General features: G+C 47.4%; 4 protein-coding genes and 2 long non-coding RNA genes across 12 annotated transcripts in view; 3 read left to right on the top strand and 3 right to left on the bottom strand.

Annotated features, from left to right (window-relative positions):
• The window catches only part of adamts14 (ADAM metallopeptidase with thrombospondin type 1 motif, 14), an 11,392-nt gene extending 8,999 nt beyond the window's left edge, over nucleotides 1-2,393 (top strand). For all 3 annotated transcript variants that reach the window (XM_085903928.1, XM_085903929.1, XM_085903930.1), the window contains 6 exons: nucleotides 4-169; nucleotides 375-507; nucleotides 630-837; nucleotides 913-1,045; nucleotides 1,116-1,202; nucleotides 1,292-2,393. In XM_085903928.1, the coding sequence (XP_085760054.1) occupies nucleotides 4-169; nucleotides 375-507; nucleotides 630-837; nucleotides 913-1,045; nucleotides 1,116-1,202; nucleotides 1,292-1,743 (1,179 nt within the window). In that variant the 3' untranslated portion in view covers nucleotides 1,744-2,393. The remainder of the gene's footprint in view (nucleotides 1-3; nucleotides 170-374; nucleotides 508-629; nucleotides 838-912; nucleotides 1,046-1,115; nucleotides 1,203-1,291) is intronic.
• A 264-nt stretch (nucleotides 2,394-2,657) lies between these two features.
• LOC147039460 (uncharacterized) lies at nucleotides 2,658-6,366 on the top strand. 3 transcript variants are annotated; one of them, XR_015063495.1, is made up of 6 exons: nucleotides 2,658-2,729; nucleotides 2,991-3,040; nucleotides 4,588-4,762; nucleotides 4,940-5,078; nucleotides 5,167-5,886; nucleotides 6,117-6,366. It is a non-coding gene; the product is annotated as an uncharacterized LOC147039460 (long non-coding RNA). The 3 variants fall into 3 exon arrangements; XR_015063494.1 differs by having other exon boundaries at nucleotides 5,167-6,366; XR_015063496.1 differs by having other exon boundaries at nucleotides 5,170-6,366.
• LOC147039461 (uncharacterized) lies at nucleotides 4,709-6,342 on the bottom strand. 2 transcript variants are annotated; one of them, XR_015063498.1, is made up of 8 exons: nucleotides 5,972-6,342; nucleotides 5,822-5,874; nucleotides 5,661-5,749; nucleotides 5,455-5,581; nucleotides 5,164-5,272; nucleotides 4,995-5,098; nucleotides 4,821-4,932; nucleotides 4,709-4,745 (listed from the first exon to the last, which is right to left on the bottom strand). It is a non-coding gene; the product is annotated as an uncharacterized LOC147039461 (long non-coding RNA). The 2 variants fall into 2 exon arrangements; XR_015063497.1 differs by having other exon boundaries at nucleotides 5,164-5,581.
• A 4,131-nt stretch (nucleotides 6,367-10,497) lies between the features above and the next one.
• On the bottom strand, nucleotides 10,498-14,009 carry tbata (thymus, brain and testes associated). The gene is made up of 10 exons (XM_085903626.1): nucleotides 13,945-14,009; nucleotides 13,759-13,816; nucleotides 12,726-12,903; nucleotides 12,393-12,560; nucleotides 12,227-12,306; nucleotides 11,909-12,055; nucleotides 11,727-11,808; nucleotides 11,333-11,441; nucleotides 11,231-11,262; nucleotides 10,498-11,087 (listed from the first exon to the last, which is right to left on the bottom strand). The coding sequence occupies exons 3-10, from the start codon at nucleotides 12,877-12,879 to the stop codon at nucleotides 10,879-10,881; spliced, it is 981 nt and encodes a 326-aa protein (XP_085759752.1). The 5' UTR covers nucleotides 12,880-12,903; nucleotides 13,759-13,816; nucleotides 13,945-14,009; the 3' UTR covers nucleotides 10,498-10,878.
• On the bottom strand, nucleotides 13,854-19,440 carry ppifb (peptidylprolyl isomerase Fb). Of its 2 annotated transcripts, XR_015063307.1 has the most exons (9): nucleotides 19,152-19,440; nucleotides 18,994-19,024; nucleotides 18,421-18,509; nucleotides 18,257-18,353; nucleotides 17,998-18,073; nucleotides 17,761-17,927; nucleotides 16,591-16,690; nucleotides 16,100-16,197; nucleotides 13,854-14,248 (listed from the first exon to the last, which is right to left on the bottom strand). XR_015063307.1 is itself a non-coding variant. In XM_085903627.1 (6 exons), the coding sequence occupies exons 1-6, from the start codon at nucleotides 19,299-19,301 to the stop codon at nucleotides 17,792-17,794; spliced, it is 579 nt and encodes a 192-aa protein (XP_085759753.1). In that variant the 5' UTR covers nucleotides 19,302-19,435; the 3' UTR covers nucleotides 17,538-17,791. The 2 variants fall into 2 exon arrangements, 1 of the variants encoding a protein (XP_085759753.1); XM_085903627.1 differs by lacking the exons at nucleotides 13,854-14,248; nucleotides 16,100-16,197; nucleotides 16,591-16,690 and having other exon boundaries at nucleotides 17,538-17,927; nucleotides 19,152-19,435.
• qrfprb (pyroglutamylated RFamide peptide receptor b) lies at nucleotides 13,863-15,973 on the top strand. The gene is made up of 6 exons (XM_085903628.1): nucleotides 13,863-14,226; nucleotides 14,522-14,680; nucleotides 14,762-14,823; nucleotides 14,908-15,143; nucleotides 15,343-15,440; nucleotides 15,523-15,973. The coding sequence occupies exons 1-6, from the start codon at nucleotides 13,863-13,865 to the stop codon at nucleotides 15,909-15,911; spliced, it is 1,308 nt and encodes a 435-aa protein (XP_085759754.1). The 3' UTR covers nucleotides 15,912-15,973.
• Nucleotides 19,441-19,627: the final 187 nt, after the last annotated feature.

Raw genomic sequence — 19,627 nt, forward strand, 5'->3', positions numbered from 1 at the left:
CAGGTTGTTCCCCAGGAAGAGGAAGCCAAGATAAGTCTGACATACAAGTACATCATCCACGAGGACCTTCTGCCTCTCATCACCAATAACAACGTTCTTCTGGCCGAGTTGGATTCCTACGAGTGGGTGCTGAAGAGCTGGTCGCAGTGCTCCAAAGCTTGCGGCGGAGGTCAGTGAGGACCTTCCTCTCTCTAAACACACACACACAGACTCCCTAAAAAAAAATTTGTAAAGTTGTCCAGATTACAAAGAGTTCATGCCCCAAAAATTGAACAGGTCAAATGTATTGTCCCATAATTTCAGCTGGAATGTGGAGAACACAAAGTGGCATTCCTTCCACAAGACTTGATTTATTTATTTTTTGGCTCCCTCAGGCATCCAGTACACCAAATACGGCTGCCGGAGGAAGAGCGACAGCCGCTTGGTGCACCGCAACTTGTGCGATGCCAACAAGAAACCCAAACCCATCCGCAAACGCTGCAACGTCCACGAGTGCAGCCAGCCCGCGTAAGTCGCAATGGACCACTAGGCAATCATGTTCCGCCACGCGGTGCTGGCACGATGCCTGTCGTCGCGAAAAGGCGTGTTGTCGCAGCGTGAGGATCCAAGAGTGTCGGCGTGTCCTCCAGGTGGGTGGCGGAAGAATGGGGCGCCTGCAGCAAGACCTGCGGCAAGCAAGGTTTCCAGATCCGGACGGTGCGCTGCATGCAGGCGCTGCACAACGGCACCGGCCGGCCCATCCACAGCAAGCACTGCGTCGGCGAACGGCCGTCGCCCAAGCGAGCCTGCAACCAGACGGCGTGCCCCGCCCAGTGGAGGACGGGGGCGTGGTCGCAGGTGAGACCCGGGCGAATTTGAAATTGTCTCTCGGATGAGTGAATGAACCAGCGGTGTCTGCGCAATGCGCTCTAGTGCTCGGTGACGTGCGGACAAGGCATCCGGCAAAGGCAGGTGGTTTGCAAGTCCGGCGACAACGCGACAGGAACGTGCCAGGGAGACGAACCCGAGACGGTGCTCATCTGCAAACTTGACACTCCGTGCCCAGGTACGCAACCAAGTGTTTTTTGGACTCGATGTGTTTATTTTACTGGATGCTAGCAAGTTTGTGTTTGTAGTTCCAGACCAACCTCTCGGGTCGGACAATGTGACCATCCAAGATGAAGCCTTGCGCCAAACCGTGTTGGGTCATCAAACCGTGTCAAGTAAGTCGCCCGGAGGCTTTTTCAGTGTGACGTGACACCTAATTCCTTCCATCAAACAAATCAACCCTTCCGTCTTACTTGTCTGTTAGGTGAGGCGTGCCAAGGGGACAAATCCATCTTCTGTCAAATGGAGGTTCTGGCACGCTACTGCGCCATCCCTGGATATAACAAGCTCTGTTGCGAGTCGTGCAACAAGAACTTGTCCACGGCCTCTCCGGAGCTATCCAACGCCACCGCCAAGGCCTCAGTGGAACCCCAGACCAATTCCTCCGGCGAGTTTCAAGCAGTTTCCCTCGCTACCCACGATCCGACGCAAACCACAGAAAGCGACATCGGGCGGGCACAGCCCACCACCCGGACTCCCGCCCGGTCCACTGTCGCCACCCCGACCCCCATGGGCAGCACCGCTGACCCGGGGCCTCTTCTACCTCCAGGCAACGCCTCCCTGAAGGAGCGCAGGTCCGGCAGCACTTTAGGCCCACTGGCCGCAAAGTCAAGAAGGGACCGTTTCGGATCCGAGAGAAACTCCAGTCACAGATGAACACGTCATCAATGTCATCTTAAACAATGCGGCGTTTAAAAGACTGCGTTTCTCTCTGTCTTTTTTTTTTTTTTTTAAATCTGCAGACCGATGACGGTTACCTCATCCAACCTCCAAAGAGCCACCGACGTGGGATCGGTGGCTCTGTCCTCGGTGCTGTTTAAACGAGGTGCCTTGAAAACTGTGTACCGTTGTTTGAACCCCAAGTGCAGCAGAACTACTCGTGAACCGGTCATGTGAACTTGTGGAGTCTCTGGTGGAATCCAGAAGAAGACCAAAGTGGCATTTTTGTTTTTGCTCCTTCGAAAGCTATCAAATATTCCTCTCTGCCCTTCCTGACAGGTAGCGGGACTGCTTCTTGTTCGCCGCCAGCGCTTTTTGAACTCGGCTCGCTTCTGCTTTGACACCAAAACAAAAAAAAACACATCCGCATGTTCGGAATGTTGTTGTTGTTTTTTAACTCTTTCTGCAAATAATGTAAATATTGTAAATGAGGCCGTCAGGTACAAAAAAAAATAATAATACAATACTGCAAGCGGCTTGTGTGTGGGCGGAGGCGCTCTTGTATAGTTGCTGTACAAACCAAAAGCTTAAAACGTGAATATTTATTGAGTCTTTGCGTGTGTACCTCTGTAAACAGTAAAACACTCTCAAACAACAGAAACAAATCTTTACCCTTTAATTTGAGGAGGTGGGTGGAACACTCACTCGGTCAAACATTTCTATGAAACTCAAATGATATTACAGAATATGATTTTTTGACAAGGCTGCTCTTTTTAACTACTTTTTTAGCATCTTTTATGCGTGTTAATGAATTATCCGAACTAGTGTTGCATGCATGATGTGGGAGTGCCTTTTGTGCAATTTGCCAAAGACGCGCTTTTGTGTGACTTGAATTGAGCTTTCTCGGCTACCGTACACTTCCGTACACAGAGGAACTTCAGCGAGGACCAAGCTCTTCAGGTTGTTACCATTTGGGGTTTCGAGTGAGTAATGTCAACTTTTTCCAAGCTCTTTATTTGCCTTATGTATTTATGTATCTGCATACATGTAAAGAATGACATGGAAGGGGAATATTTGTTAGTCGTTAGGTCAGTGGAAACTCGCTAGCTCTCGTGAAACAAGAGGTGGAGCGTTAGCTAGCACACCCAAAAGTAGCACTCACTCGGCTGTAAATCAATGGCTAATGAACGCAAGCGTTTGACTTGAACGTTGTTTTTCTATGTTTTTCCATGTCCAACTTGAAGACTGGAGGTTCCACGTCGGCTGCTGGTCGTCTATCTGCATATCTCAAAAGGTACCTCCCCATTTTGTTTGCCTCCTAGTCTTAAATGTAGAAGGTCGTGTCACTTATGACTTCCAATATTCCAAAATGTTATCAAAGGACATTTGAATTGGTCATTTCCCTAAATGAATAATGTCCTGATGATTATTTGGGCCATAGTGAAAAGAAACAAAAGGAATTGCTCTACAATGGTTAAAGTTACATGTCAATGTTAGAAGTATAGTTTTGAAAAATGTACTTGCATTTGAACTTTGTTCTTGAAATAATGACTTGAATTTAAAAATATATTTAATTATATAAAAAAATGGTGTATGTTAGTTGGTAGTGTTATGTGCTTGAGGAGCTGATGTCATCTTGTCATGGCACACCAGGGAGAAGGTGAGCACATGCAAGCAGCTGACATCTCTCACAAAACCTAAGTGCCAGGTACTGCACAATATCATCATCATCATCATCATCACACTTGTCTGGATGTGTTTTTTTCATGACATTGATGCAAACCAAGTTAGTCAGAAACATATATTTAACTGACTTGGTTTGCGTCAGTGTCATGGAAAAACTGGTACTGTGCAGGACCTGGCACTTAGGTTTTGTCCCAGTGAGAGATGTTTGCATGTGCTCACCTTCCCCCTTGTGCCTGCCACGAGAAGTAAGTGAGCTCATCAAGCACTTCATCTGCTTCCATGCAGGCAGGGCCTTTTCAAACTGCTTTTCTATTCAATAGATGTTCAAGTGGAATGTGAGTCTTTGTGATTTGTGAGCAAATTTGCTCATTTGAAGTCTTTCATGCTTGGTGGTCACTGCATTGGCAAAGTACTGTTTGAAGTCTTGAGTTGGCCACTTCCAAAACCTAAGTGTCCACTACTATGGACACAAGTAAGTTTTCAGCCTTGAGGTGAGCGTCACTGCAACAGAGCCAAGTGTTTGACTGCTTCTCTCTGTCTCCACATGAGTTAAAGTGATGCAATTGCAGTCGCTTTGAGTCATGTGGAGACAGAGAGAAGCAGTCAAACACTTGGCTCTGTTCAGTGGCTGAAGGCAAACAACTCAAAGCTGAAAAGAACCTTCCAAAACCTAAGTGCCACTTTGCCCGCCTCCAAACTCTGCCTAAATTCAGCCTGGCCAATCACGGGCCGTCGCAAAATTTGCATAACCACGCCCACTTTCTGATAGCCAATCAGGGTGCAGCGTATTGCACAACTGACCAATCAGATTGCTTCATTTTATTGAGGCCACGCCCACTAAACTGCCAGCCAATCGCAAAACACCTCATTTGCATATCCACACCCTCTTTTTAACCAATCAAGGCCTTTCATTCTCATTGCTCCACCCAGTTTTAGATCTATCAACCAATCATGAAGCGGTATTCCGGGCATGGACCCGCCCCGTTTGTCAAAAAATTTTACCAAAAAAAATCTGTAAAAAAAAAAAAGAAATCCAGAATCTTTTGGGGTGGGGAAAAAAATTATTGGAAAGAAAAAATAATTTGATTGTTGTGATGTTTGAAAATAAAGTTGAAAGGTTGTGTTATTTGTAATAAAGCTTTATTTCTTTTGCAGCGTAAACATTCAATCACAAAGTAACAAGTTGGATGGCAGTCTACTCGTTGCAGAGTGGTGAAGTGGTCGGTGAGAGGGACGAGTGTTCAAGTGGTCAGCCAGAGAGACGAGTGGTTCTCCAGTCAGCCAGAGAGACGAGTGGTACTCTATGCCTGGACCTGAGACAAAGAGATTGGTAAGTAAAAAGCCAAGTAATTGGTTTGTGCAGGAAAATGTTTTGACATAAAACATACCAGTGCACAAGCAGAGTTGGTCATGGCACGGAGTATTGTAAGCTGCATGCCCCAGGAAGCTGATTTTGTTCCTTGCTGCATGACCCAGGAAGTTAATTTTGTTCCTTGCTGCCTTTCAGAAAATAGGAGAAAGAATTATTGGAATAAAGATAAGGAGCATTTAAAGTGCCTCACTTCTCAAGTTGCCTGAGAGCTGAGAAAACCAAAGTGCTGCTGGTATGCAGCTTTGCTCTGATCCTCAGCTTCCGCTATGAGCAGGTACTTGATGGTGCTCCACACTGGACACAAAAAAGATTCAAATTTTGAAACAGGTTTGCTAAAATGTCATTTACTCTCCTCTCACCAGCAGAAAGCTCTTCAGGTAGCACCAATCCAGGTGAACCAGCTCACAGGAGTAGCTGCGGTTGAAGGCAAATTGTGGAGAGTTTTGCACTTTGTGGACTAGAATTTGCCTGTAAAGAAAAAGGAACATAGACAACAACTCTACTTCAGTTTACTGGTTTTAGTTTTAATTGTAGACTGGAAGCAGCCAGTCTGCTGGTGCACAGGCAGAGTTCCTGAAATGTCAAGACACTCCAGGGTGGACACCTGCACACAACGCAGACGAGGGAGACATTAAGCTGTCATTTAGTACCTTTAATTTGAGAGTCAACTCTGAAAATAGAGGCTGCCTTGAGGAACCTCTGCATGATTTTTGGAGGGCTGGTTCCTTTGGCCAGCAGGTGGCAGATTTTGCAACTGCATACTTACTGGAAACTGCTCTGCAGGAATAGGGAGGCATAGAAAGAAAAAAAAAGCTAAGTGCGTTTAAAGAATGGCAAGTTTGGAGTAAATTTTCACCTGTCAGCACGTCGGACTAGAGGTTGATTATGCCACAGGTTCAAAACCTTGTAGATCCAAGCTGCAGAAACTAGGTCCTTTGCCCCCACCTGGTGGACAAAAGAAAGAACGTGCTTAAATGTTTGACGCGTGTCAAACATTTGGACACGTGCGCGTTTTACCAGTGAGAAATGGAGGGCAACGCCGGACTTCTCTCCAACCACAGCTTGCTGGTCTGAAAGACACGGTAACGTTACAACTATTCTGCTTTAAAATCTTCAGCCTAACAAACAAATTGGGCTTGGCAACGTGATGAGCAAGAGTAGACCTACCTGCAAGCGTCTCATGAAGCCATGCGAGGTCTGCAAGTCGGCCATCTTGGACCCTGCAGACAAAAAAAGAAATGTTTGCTTTAGTCAATTTGATAAGATACCTTGCTAATTTATTTTTGTAGTCAATCTGCTCCCTCTGTTCCAGATGCAGGCCTGTGGACAGAAATGAGAAGAAAATTAGAGCAATCGATTGACTTTAAAACTCACAGAAAGTCAGTCGACCATGTCTGGCTCGTTTTGAAGATTCGCACCTGCAGAGAGAAAGAAAATATACATTAATGCATCGAAATAACAGTTTGTCATTCTCTGGTGGATTTCTGCAAACGCTGCTTTGGCTACTTACCTTCGGCCAAACGGCGCTGTTGTCCAGACGTTACTAAATGTTTGTGCAAAAATGGTGTTAGTAGTCTGTCCACACGATGCGTGCTTGCGTTTACAAAGATTTTTTTGTATTATCCCAGATTTTGAAACTGGCTTTAGGAAAGATTCAGAATAACTTTCAATTACAAACACTTAACATTGTTTTTTAAGATTACGAATGGCCGAATGGTTAAATCTTTTCCCTTATGTTTGGTAGAGGCGTGTTCGAATCTTATGTGTGCTTCTATTTCATTTGAAAAAGCTGCAAAGGGTAAGTCTCGAACCCGAGGCTGCCGGACACAAACCTAAGTCTTGAACCATTCACCCAATTTTGGCGTTAAAGTTTCCAGTGTTTTTTTTTATGTATTCATAGTATATGTTTTACAGAATAGATCAAATTACTAAATCACAATTTTATCCCAGAACACTCAAAGGTGTAGTATCTAAAGCTTTTTTGCCTTAGGTTCGAACCAAATTCAAGTATACACTTTTTCAAACTTTAGTTCAAAGTCTGCTTCGTGTGGGGCTCGAACCATAGTCCCCCGAACACCGGGTAAAGTTATAAACCGTTCTGCAATTTTGCCGGCGAAACGCGGCCTTTGTTTTGGGTAGTGCACATCACAATGTCAACTCAAATCCCCGTTACCATTATTTGACAGAACATTCAATGGTGTAGTGAATAAAGCTTTTGCCGTAAGCGCGGGAGAACAGAATTGGAGTCTTACACTATGCAATTAGCTCAAAGTCTGCTTCGTGTAGTGCAAGGGTGGCCAATACGTCGATCGCGGGATATTAAAATGTTGGGTTTTTTTTTTCGCACTTGATGCGTGTACAAACAACGGCGCTAACAACACAACACAAACGTGCTAGCTCGCGAGTTCCCTCCAATTGTCAAAACAGCTCGAGTATCGCGATTTACGAGCTTTGGTCGGCGTTTTGAACGCACCCCAGCTTTTGGAAAGTCACGGGGCGTTTAAATACCGCCAAATAAATCCGACATTTGAGTGTTTGGATAGGTCCAACTGGCTGAAATACTACAAGGGTGGCCAATACGTCGATCGCGATCGACCGGTCGATTGCAGGACATTAAAAACACAAACACGCTCACTCGCGAGTTCCCACCAATTGTCAAAAAAAACTCATGTAGGGCGATGTACGAGCCATGGTCGACGTTTTGAACGCACCGCAGCTTTTGGAAAGTTACGGATAGTGTAAATACAGCCACAGGTGCGTTCAAATGCCGACCATGGCTCGTACATCGCAATACTCGAGCTGCTTTTACAATTGGAGGGGACTCGCGAGCTAGCGTGTTTGTGTTGTGTTGTTAGCGCCGTTGTTTGCACACGCATCAAAGTGCGGGGAAAAAAAAACATTTTAATATCCCGCAATCGATCAGTAGTGGCTTGGCGATCGACTGGTGTAATGACGCCAAGCTACCACAAGATGGCAGTGCCCCCATTCACTTGTATGTAACCCAGCGTAAAATGAACATGTCCATTTTTCATTCATGTTCATTTTACGCTGGGTTACATACAAGTGAATGGGGGCACTGCCATCTTGCGGTAGCGTGGCGTCATTACACCAGTCGATCGCCAAGCCACTACTGGTCGATCGCGGGGAAAAAGGCAAAATGGACATGTTCATTTTACGCTGGGTTACATACAAGTGAATGGGGGCACTGCCATCTTGCGGTAGCGTGGTGTCATTACACCAGTCGATCGCCAAGCCACTACTGGTCGATCGCGGGGAAAAAGGCAAAATGGACATGTTCATTTTACGCTGGGTTACATACAAGTGAGTGGGGGCACTGCCATCTTGCGGTAGCGTGGCGTCATTACACCAGTCGATCGCCAAGCCACTACTGGTCGATTGCGGAATATTAAAATGTTTGGTTTTTTTTTTTTCACTTGATGCGTGTGCAAACAACGGCGCTAACAACACAACACAACACAAACACGCTAACTCGCGAGTTCCCTCCAATTGTTAAAACAGCTCGAGTATCGCGATGTACGAGCTTTGGTCGGCGTTTTGAACGCACCCCAGCTTTTGGAAAGTCACGGGGCGTTTATATACCGCCAAATAAATCCGACATTTGAGTGTCTGGATAGGTCCAACTGGCTGAAATACTACAAGGGTGGCCAATACGTCGATCGCGATCGACCGGTCGATCGTCAAGCCACTACTGGTCGATCGCAGGGTATTAAAATGTTTTGGTTTTTTTTTTTGCACTTGAAAACAGCTCGAATAATGCGATTTACGAGCTATGGTTGGCGTTTTGAACGCACCGCAGTTTTTGGAAAGTCACGGATACTGTAAATACAGCCAAAGGTGCGTTCAAATGCCGACCATGGCTCGTACATCGCAATACTCGAGCTGTTTTGACAATTGGAGGGGACTCGCGAGCTAGCGTGTTTGTGTTGTGTTGTTAGCGCCGTTGTTTGCACACGCATCAAAGTGCGGGAAAAAAAAAACATTTTAATATCCCGCAATCGATCAGTAGTGGCTTGGCGATCGACTGGTGTAATGACGCCAAGCTACCACAAGATGGCAGTGCCCCCATTCACTTGTATGTAACCCAGCGTAAACTGAACATGTCCATTTTTCATTCATGTTCATTTTACGCTGGGTTACATACAAGTGAATGGGGGCACTGCCATCTTGCGGTAGCGTGGTGTCATTACACCAGTCGATCGCCAAGCCACTACTGGTCGATCGCGGGGAAAAAGGCAAAATGGACATGTTCATTTTACGCTGGGTTACATACAAGTGAATGGGGGCACTGCCATCTTGCGGTAGCGTGGCGTCATTACACCAGTCGATCGCCAAGCCACTACTGGTCGATTGCGGAATATTAAAATGTTTGGGTTTTTTTTTTCACTTGATGCGTGTGCAAACAACGGCGCTAACAAAACAACACAACACAACACAACACAACACAACACAACACAACACAACACAACACAAACACGCTAACTCGCGAGTTCCCTCCAATTGTTAAAACAGCTCGAGTATCGCGATGTACGAGCTTTGGTCGGCGTTTTGAACGCACCCCAGCTTTTGGAAAGTCACGGGGCGTTTAAATACCGCCAAATAAATCCGACATTTGAGTGTCTGGATAGGTCCAACTGGCTGAAATACTACAAGGGTGGCCAATACGTCGATTGCGATCGACCGGTCGATCGTCAAGCCACTACTGGTCGATCGCAGGGTATTAAAATGTTTTGGGTTTTTTTTTTGCACTTGAAAACAGCTCGAATAATGTGATTTACGAGCTATGGTCGGCGTTTTGAACGCACCGCAGTTTTTGGAAAGTCACGGATACTGTAAATACAGCCAAAGGTGCGTTCAAATGCCGACCATGGCTCGTACATCGCAATACTCGAGCTGTTTTGACAATTGGAGGGAACTCGCGAGCTAGCGTGTTTGTGTTGTGTTGTTAGCGCTGTTGTTTGCACACGCATCAAGTGCGGAAAAAAAAACATTTTAATATCTCGCGATCGACCAGTAGTGGCTTGGCGATTTACTGGTGTAATGACGCCACGCTACCGCAGGATGGCAGTGCCCCCATTCACTTGTATGTAACCCAGCGTAAAATGAACATGTCCATTTTTCCCTTTTTCCCGCGATCGACCAGTAGTGGCTTGGCGGTCGACCATCGATCGCGATCGATGTATTGGCCACCCCTGGTGTAGTGGATAAAGCTTTTGCCTTATTAGCTCAAAGTCTGCTTCGTGTTTCATGGGCTCAAACCATGCTCTCCCGATCACCGGGTAAAGTTATAAACCATTCCGCCATTTTGCCGGGAAATTCGGCGTTTTTATTAAGTAGTGTACAGTACATAAATACGCTGGGTTACAGACAAGTGAATGATTTTTCTGATTGGCTGTTTGATCTGTGACGTCACTCGGACACTCCATTAGGTACACCGCCATTTTCAGGTGTACCTAATCACAGGCCACTTCATTAGGGAAAAATCATGGTCAAAGCTTAAGTGCAAGTGAAAAGTGCCACACCCGCCCTCACCCCCACTTTCTGATTGGCTGCTTGATCTGTGACGTCACTTGGACACTCCATTAGGTACACCGCCATTTTCAGGTGTACCTAATCACAGGCCACTTTATTAGGGAAAAAGCGTAAATGAAAGTGCCACACCCGCCCTCACCCCCACTTTCTGATTTGCTGTTTGATCTGTGACGTCATTCGTACACTCTATTAGGTCCACCACCATTTTCAGGTGTACCTAATCACAGGCCACTTCATTATCGCATTACCATTCACCGCAATTTTCAGGTGTTCCTAATGTCACTGAACACTTTTACACGCAGTAGAAGGGTCTGTCAAGTAGTTCCAAGAAAATTGCACAATCACTTCAATGCCAATTTCACTTTGTGAATGCAAGCAGCCGGCAGGTTAGAAGCTTTTGACATGGACCACTTTTGTAGTGTGCATACAACAGGTTTTTATTTACATCAGGCTTTCACAACAGCTAACTTACTTTCACAGATACTTTTTTAGCATGCAAGTATGGGCAACTAATAGGGCATTGTCTAAGATGTATGACGTTTCTGTACGCTGGTGGGACCACTTGGGCACACCGCTTGTCGGGACTCTTTGACGTTGCTCCTGATGCAAGCGGATGAATGTCGACAAGGCGACAAATCCATACGATGACATTCCCAAGCGGATCCGGGATTAACTTTGTGTTCCTGCTGATTGTCGGCGTGGATTTCAAGGACCTCCGCACCTCCAATGGTCTCTGGTAACGAGAAGACGCAAGCCGTGTTGCGACACAAAAAGGTCTCTTTGTGAGAGAACTGTCATTGTGAGTGACTTGGTGCGACACAAAGAAATGCGAAAGAAAATGAAAAAAGGTCCACAGGAAACCTTTCAGGGGCCTACCTGGCTTGTCGGCGCCGGACGCTTCGTTCCACCTGGGGTAGCACACAAAGGAGCAGAAAGGACAACGTGAAGGACAACAACCCGGAGCGAGCGGCCACTCACCTGCCTCGCTGCGCCGGGCGGGAACACGAGGGGCCGCACGACAGCAGGCGGGTGGGCCGGTGGCTCGCCAAGTTCACTTGTTTGATCATGGCCGACACCAGCTCCTTTTCTGCCAGGACGAGATGAGATATTTGCAAAGCTTGGCACTGTTATAAAAGAGACATTTCAAAGACTACCCGATTGCTTTCCCAATGACAACACCAACAGCTTTGAAAATGCAGTCAAATCACAGCCGGAACCAAAAGTCTGGAGCGGGGTGGAGAAGAACTAAATATACAAGTGCAAGGCAAATGAAATCAAAATTATTCATCTTTGCTGGCATGATAGGATGAGCCTCTGCAATGGAGAGGTGGCGGTGTCGACACGGTTCCGTTGCCAGCTAAGCTCGCGTCACCTCTGTGGCCGGCCAACAGCAGCCAGCGCTGGACCGCTCCCAGCGAATCTGTCTGCAGGATCTGACAAAGTAGCTCCAGCACCTGCATGTGGAGAAAAAGAAGCAGAGTAATACGTCAGACGTGGCTTCGCGACTCACGATTCGCTGCCTGCTGTTACATTGACAGGACATTACAGCCGCACCGGATGCGCTACCAGAAGTTCTTGATCCTGGAAGAGTTGGTGCCGGTCGAGTCGGGAAGGGCGAGACTTGGCAGTCAGAGGGACCAGTCGCCCAGTTTGGGCCGAGTATTGGGTTTGGCGTCCGGCCGGCTCTCTCTCAAGTCGGACCTGCCGTACAGTGAGCGAAACACGTCAGTTGCCGCGTGGATGAAAACCGACGTGGCGGCAACTAAGTTTGTTTGGTGACTGAATGAAAGAAAATTCAGGTCTATGCTGGTCCCCAAACTGCAGGCCCAAGAGCTTGTTTGGCCAGTGGAAAGAGAGCAAAGCGTATGCTACCTCACTTGTGTCTTGAGAAGATGAATGGACTTTGGCCGCCAGCTCTCTGAGCTCATCTCTCCAAGCCTCGGAAAACACTGCTGGCACAAAATAAAAGCAAAGACTCTTCTTCGACTGCATACTTTAAAAGCACAATATATATATATGTACATATTTTATTTTTTACCTGCTTTGCTATCACAGTGAGCTTGACGAGGCGTAAACGCCAACGCCGGCACGCTGGCTGGCATGCTGGCTCGCCTCTGGTCAAGACTCTTAAGTAGCGGGTGCGGAAATAAGGAGGTGCTGACCAACCAGTCGTCTCTCACCGTGCACACGGGCCTGCCATTGAGTCCTGAGTGCGGACAACGTGATGTTTCTTGTGGAGTTGTGGAATCATGCATCCAGAATCTCATTTTGCCCCATCTGCCCCAAAATTATCCCGCGCAGTTAAAGCGGTGAAAAAGTACGGCAAGAGTTCATCGGCGAGGTTCCCAGATTGGGCGGCGTGCTCACTCACCTTGAATGTGCCTGACGCGATGCGGGTGCGGGTTGTGCCTGGAGAAGAAGGAGCTGTGGCTGAGGGCGCCGAACCTCGGCGTGCCTCTCGTCGCCGGCGCCACGCGAAACTCGCTGGGACTCTCGCTCGGGGGCCGGCCCCCCTGTCCGGACATGTTTGGGGAAAGCCGCGTGGAGGCCTGGAAGCGGAAAGACAACTGCGTTACTTGCAGCTCGGAAAAGTCAAGTTGTGACGGTCGCTAAGAAACCGGAGCGCGTCGCGTATCCGCACAACCGCTTCATTGACACCCAAGTACACAAAGAAAACACAATGCTACAAACGGGCCATTTTGAAAAAGCACTCTTTGGTCACCACTACAATGCGGCAGTGGGCTTGATTAGACTGCACTCGACTGGAAACTGTCAGAAAAGAGCCGGGTGATTAACCCTGTAGGGGTGGGGGGCTCAACTCATTTTGTAACGGCGGGCATGATGTGATAGCAGCAGCGGGAGCAAGGAAGGGAAGATGGAGAGGAAGGGGAGGGCTGGAGAACAGAGAGGAGGAGGAGGAAGGAAAGCAGCAGGGGTTCGGGAGAAGCAGTGAGGAGGAAAGAGAAAAAGAGCGAATTGTGATGGGCGGAGGGACCAGAGGACGCGAGGGGGAGGAGGAAGAAGATGGAGAGATTGGGGAAGATGAAGAGCTAAGATGATGAGGAGGATGAGATGTAGGAGAAAGAAAGAAAAAGGGGAGGAGTAGCAGAAGAAAAAGGGGAGCAGGGGGAGGAGGAGGGGCAGAACGTGATGAGGAGGAAAACATGAAGCGGGAGGATGATGGGGAAGAAGGAGCCGCAAATAAAGTCGATGGAGGAAGACAAGAAGGTGCAAATGAGGAGGGAGGGGGAGAGAGAGGCGTGAGTGGGTGAGGGATGAAGACAAGCAGGTGTGAAGGAAAACAGTAGGACAAGGTGGACATGGAAGAGGCGGGAGAATGGGCCAGTGGCGCGACACGTGGTAACATGTGAAGAGGACTCAAGTAGACCTCCTGTGACTCTTACCTTTGCCAGCCGTGGGGAGAAGGTGGCGGGCTCCTGTGCTGCCTCCCTCCTTCCCCATCTAGTAGTGGTCAACGCACGCAGGCAGCCAACTATCACCCACAGCGATGTCAGCAGAGCGCTGGGCGCCGTCGGCGGGTCCCAGGATTACGGCGGAGGTGCTGCGCGAGACGCTGCGCTACTACAACCTGAGCCGGCAGGAGTTCATCAGCACGTATAAGATCCCGCCGCTGGTGTACGTGGCGGAGCTGCCTCGCAGCGCCAAGACGGCGTTCGTGCTCATTTACGCGCTGATCTTCGGGCTGGCGCTGAGCGGCAACAGCTTGTTGCTGTGGGTTGTGCTGAAGAAGCGCGCCGCGCGCACCGCCACCGACGTCTTCGTCTGCTCGCTGGCCATCAGCGACCTGCTCATCACTTTCTTCTGCGTGCCCTTTACGCTGCTGCAGAACATCACCTCGCAGTGGGTCGGAGGTCAGCCGCTCCTAAGTTTTTGCTTCAAAACAATAACAAGTAGGCTTTGTTGCTTTTTGTTTTGGAAACTCTCCAAATAGTGCATGAGAAAAATCCAAGGTGCATCTCTTTGATTGTCCTTGCACAACTATTTGATGCTCAAACATGGCGAATAAAAACTCTTGAATCTTAAACTCTTGAATCTCCAAAATGTGACATTAGAATTTTTTAATTTCCCCTTTTCTGATGTCGCAACTTTTTGTAGCGCCATTTGAGGGCTTTGAGTGACGTGACGCGGCGCGGGCTTTGCTTGCAGGCGCGTTGGTCTGCAAGGCGGTTCCCTTTGTGCAGACCACAGCGGTGGTGACGGGCATCCTCACTATGACCTGCATCGCCATCGAGAGATACCTGGGCATCGTTTTCCCGCTTCGGATGCGGCAACAGTCCGCATCCGAGAGAGCGTACAAGATGCTGGGTATTGGCCGAGCCTTCCCTCTTTCCTACTCTTTCGGCACTTGACGGCATCAAGTGTGTTTTGCTCCTTTGTCCCTGGCAGGTCTGGTGTGGACGACCTCGCTGGTTGTGGGCTCGCCCATGCTCTTTGTGCAGCAGCTCAAAGTGAGTGAAAGCATTGTGCAAAAATCAATCAGCTGTCATACTGCGGCTTCTGCATCCGACTGGCCTCCTTCCCGGCCGGCTCAGGTGAAGTACGACTTTGTGTACGAGCGCCGCCACGTGTGCTGCCAGGAGATCTGGCAGTCCCGGAGTGAGCGGCAGGCCTACACCACCTTCATCATGGTGGCTCTGTTCCTGTTGCCCCTGGCTGCTATGCTCTTCCTCTACACCCGCATCGCCTTTGAGCTGTGGATACGCAAGAGGGTGGGCGACTCGTCGGTCCTCGACGCCATGAATCACCGAGAGCGCCTCAAAATGGACAGGTGGGAATTTTGTCAAGCTCGGAAACGTTTTTTGTCTGGGCAAAAACGAGATCTCGTTAAGGACGGGAGTTTTTCTTGCCAAGCAAATCGGGAACACTCAGGGACCCGCAAACTTTGGCTAAGTCGAGACCGAAAGTTGAGCGTAAAGAACAAGCAAGCTTTCTGACTGATGGCCAACTTGTGAGTTTGTCTTTGACAGGAAAAAGAAGAAAGCCGTCAAGATGATGATCATTATCGTTTTGCTGTTCACCGTTTGCTGGGCACCTTTCCACACGGTCCACATGCTCTTCGAATACCGTAAATAGCAAGATGTCAAACTTGAGCCTCGGCCGTCCACGTGCGCAATGCTCCATCACCACTTTGCGTGTCGCTCCTTTAGACGACTTGGAGAACAAGTTGGACGACGTGACGCTCAACATGACCGTCGCTGTGGTGCAGGCCATCGGCTTCTTCAACAGCTTCAACAACCCCATCGTCTACGCTTTCATGAACGAGAACTTCAAGAAGAGCTGCGTCTCGGCGCTCTCGCGGTGCACGCGACGGCCCGCCCGGCGGGCGGACGTTCGAGCGCCGCCCGTGCACTTCATCAAGCCGCAAAGAAGAGAGGCCTTCCTGGAGTTGCACTCGGACGACGGCTCAGAGCAGCGCGTGGCCGACAAAGGCCCGTCCGCTTCATTGTGCGGCAAGAGCTCCCTGGGCCTAGCCGGAGAAAAGCTCTCCACCATTCAGACGGGGCTGGCCGCAAACTCCGACTCTCCAGGGAAATGAGCTCATTCTTTTGTTTACTGTTTCTTAAGGTGTATATATACACACACCTATAACCTGCTGAATAAAATGAATAATAGTAATGAATAAAGTGAGCCAATATGTTCATCAATCTGTGAAGAGTCTTTTTGTTTTGTTTGTCTGACGCACAAGACCTATACTGATACGCAAAGACGAACAAGAGCCGGTACCTTGTTAGGCGACGAGATGTGGCGCCGGTCGATACTCATCCCGTGGCTGACCGTGGTGTACTGAATCCAGCCGCTTCGATTCCCAGCATCTTCTGCACCTGTTGCAAATCGAAAGCGCCACTATGACATTGGGGTCACGATCTAACAAGGAGGACCCTGTGGCTGCTGACGTCAAAGGTGACTCAGCTCTCATTTGAAGGCGCACAAAACCGTGAAGTGACGGCGCGAGCACCTTTTGGCCAAAAAATGAGATTGCGTTTGGATATAGAAATTAGTTCTATGCAGCTTTTCATTTATGTTGACATTTTTCCACAAGCAGCAGTCTGCAATACTATACAGGTGATGAATAGCCTGAGTGGCCAGACACTTGCAGGCATAGCAAGCCCCTAACTAGCAAGGTTGAAGGAGAAGGGTTGTAAAGAATCTTTCACCTTCACAGTTGTGATAAGAGTTTTGTTGGAGGTGTTTCTTTAGTACTTGAGTATTCTCACCTTGGAAAGCTCGGCCTTCAGTGGAAATAGAGGTTGTCTCCCACACTGATGATTCACAACCTTTATTAAACCTTGTCCTTGTGTGAACACACCGAAAGTGCTGCAATAAAAGATAAACAGGACACAACAGTTTGGTTAGCTTATCATTTTTACTTATTTAAACCATATAACATTAACAAAAGGCCCTAAATACATTATATTACTTTGGCAAGCTTTACCGGGAGTAAAATAAACACATGGTCATGAAACATTTTAACATTGTCCTTTGTGCATATAATGAAGAATAAAACAAAGACAATACAGATTTATATTCAATCCTGAACAATACGCAACACCGTTACTATTTATCACGGTGCGTTGGCACACTCTAGTGGTGTAAAACCAAACCGTTTTACTAAGTAGGGAATCACAAACAGTGAAACAGAACGGATTAATCGAACAAATGTCAAATACGAAAGGACTTCCCTTAAGTTTAAAAAAAAAAAATTCTTTCTTGTGTCTGTGTGTATTTTACTCAAGAGAACGTGTCGTCAGTTAAGCAAATTTACGCCAGTTCCTACCGATTTACGACACTTTCCAGTTTCTAGAGCATTCAAAATAAAAGCGTCAAATCTTTTATGATAATACACTGTATTATAGTAGTAGCATTACAGTACAATCAAACATGAACAAAATGTTGAAATTCAAAACGTAAAAAAAATATGACCCCCCCTCCAAAATATTACCATTAAAGCTTTTTTTTTTTTAATGACCATGTGTATATATAGTAAGGGCATATAATCTCTGACCTATACCAAGCGAACCTACTGCCACTGCTGCTTACGTCTTTCAGAGGATCTGGTTTCCTGGAACTGGTCCTAAATTTCCTCAAGACAAGAAAATTTGAGGCAAACGTTTGAGACCTGGACACCCCCCCCCTCCTAAAAACACACGACATACTACATGTGTCACTGTAACAAAACAGGATGATAAAGTTTTATTGTTTGTCCCCTTTCCTTGAAGGTTTTTCTTTCTTTTTTTTGTCACACACAAGCACCACGATCATATGCAAGAATAGACCTCATGGTGTCAGCACACAAGTTAGGCAAGTGCACTATCAGCGACTTTCCCCCTTTCCTTGACAGTAATGGCTCAGGTTCACATTTAATGGCATGACATTCAAGCAGTCACCTTGGCGCCCCCCACAGGCTGGCCGCAGCATCTACTTGAGCTGGCCACAGTCTGTGATGGTGATCTTCTTCGCAGTGCGCCCCGAGGGTGAGCCCAAGGCCTCCACTTTCTTGATCACTTCCAGTCCCTTGCTGATGCTGCCAAAGACCACGTGGCGACCGTCCAGCCTGCAGCGGGGCCAAAACTCAACGTCACGCGGTGTTCCGTCCCACGCCTCTCTTATCACCAGTCACCTACCATTCTGTCTTGCTGGTGCAGATGAAGAACTGCGATCCGTTGGTGTTGGGTCCTGCGTTGGCCATTGACAAGATGCCTGCGGGAGAAAAGCAACACTTTTCAGAGTCAAAAATGATCATCCTGATGATGATAATGAATGACCTGTGCAGCTTTGGTTTGGACATCCTGATTGCTAATCATAACATGACAATAGATTGTCAAGCGCCTTTCAAATGAGCTAATATGACTTTGACTTGACTTTGATGTAGCCGTTGCCTACCAGGTCCAGTGTGCTTCAGCATGAAGTTTTCATCGGGAAACTTCCATCCGTAAATGGACTTGCCACCTGTTCCATTGTGGTTTGTAAAATCACCACCCTTAAAAACAAACAAAAAAAAATTTGGGGGGGGCCAAAAACAAGACGCTGCAGGTGCGTGCATTTACCTGGCACATGAACTGAGGGATGACCCGATGAAAGGTGGAGCCCTTGTAGCCAAAACCGTGCTCCCCCGTGCAGAGCGCTCGAAAGTTTTCTGTTGAGAAGAATTTATTTCTCCAAATGCACACACAAGCCCGCACACGTTCGTCAATCCTCCCTTCTCAAGAATCAAGATACGGGGAAATTGCCCTACCCAATTACGGTAGAACAGATGACTCAACAAAAATGTACTCCTATTATCTCCAAATATGAACTTTTAAATTTGCATTTTATTGAATGTCACAAGGAGCATTAGGACCATACTGGAAGGAAAAGAAAGTTGAGTACAAAAATAAAATTGCAGTATCACACGAAAAAATGTGACAAGAGTTTGAATTTTACAGGATGCATGAAAGAAAGTCAAAATATTATGTGTGTGATTTTATTTTCTCAAGCACACTGGGTTATTTTATATCATCATCAATAATAAAACATGCAAGATATTCCTTTGGTAATGTTCATGAATGATTAATCTTTTTCCACAGAAATGTTGCTGTTGACCAGCGTTGGTGGTATTTACACGTTAACAATTTCCTTACCTGCGGTTTTTGGCACCACTTCAGCGTTGAGCTTGCGAAACCAAACAGACACACCGCAAGAATGTGATAATGGCACAATTAGTTCAGTTGCGACAAAACAATAAACATGTTTTCAAAGTCAAGTCAATGTCAGAAATTGTTTTGTAAACATTTCTCACCTCGAAGGTTACCCTGCCGAGAGGTTTGTTATCGGCCGAAATGTCAAAGTAGACAGTCGGGTTGCTGACAGCCGCCGGGCCTTTGCTGTACAGTCTCACGGTGGCCAACGCCAAAGAGCAGAGTTTCATACGGTTCGATAGTAGAATCATTTTAGCTTCGAAGACAAAATGACCTTTTTAAATTTGCCTCACCAGAGTCATCAACCACACGCCGTCACTCAGCATGCCAAAGTCACGCCGTTGTTCCTGACGCAAGCGGAAGTAGAAAGCCGACCATAGACACCGTTAGGAACACTAGATTTTTTGAGGCGAGGTCGGCAGTGGCACCATAGGTCGGCCATTTTAGGAAAGGGACCCCCTCAGGTGCACATAAACGCTGCATTCTTGACGGATTTACAAGCGCATTTGTTTATTACAAACGGCATCTCTGACGTTTATCTGAAAAACAATGCAGTTTGAAAATCGTCTGTGATGCG

Source organism: Syngnathus leptorhynchus, chromosome 22 (genome assembly GCF_054491065.1).
Source record: "Syngnathus leptorhynchus isolate UIUO chromosome 22, UIUO_Slep, whole genome shotgun sequence".
Classification (NCBI taxonomy): Eukaryota; Metazoa; Chordata; class Actinopteri; order Syngnathiformes; family Syngnathidae; genus Syngnathus; species Syngnathus leptorhynchus.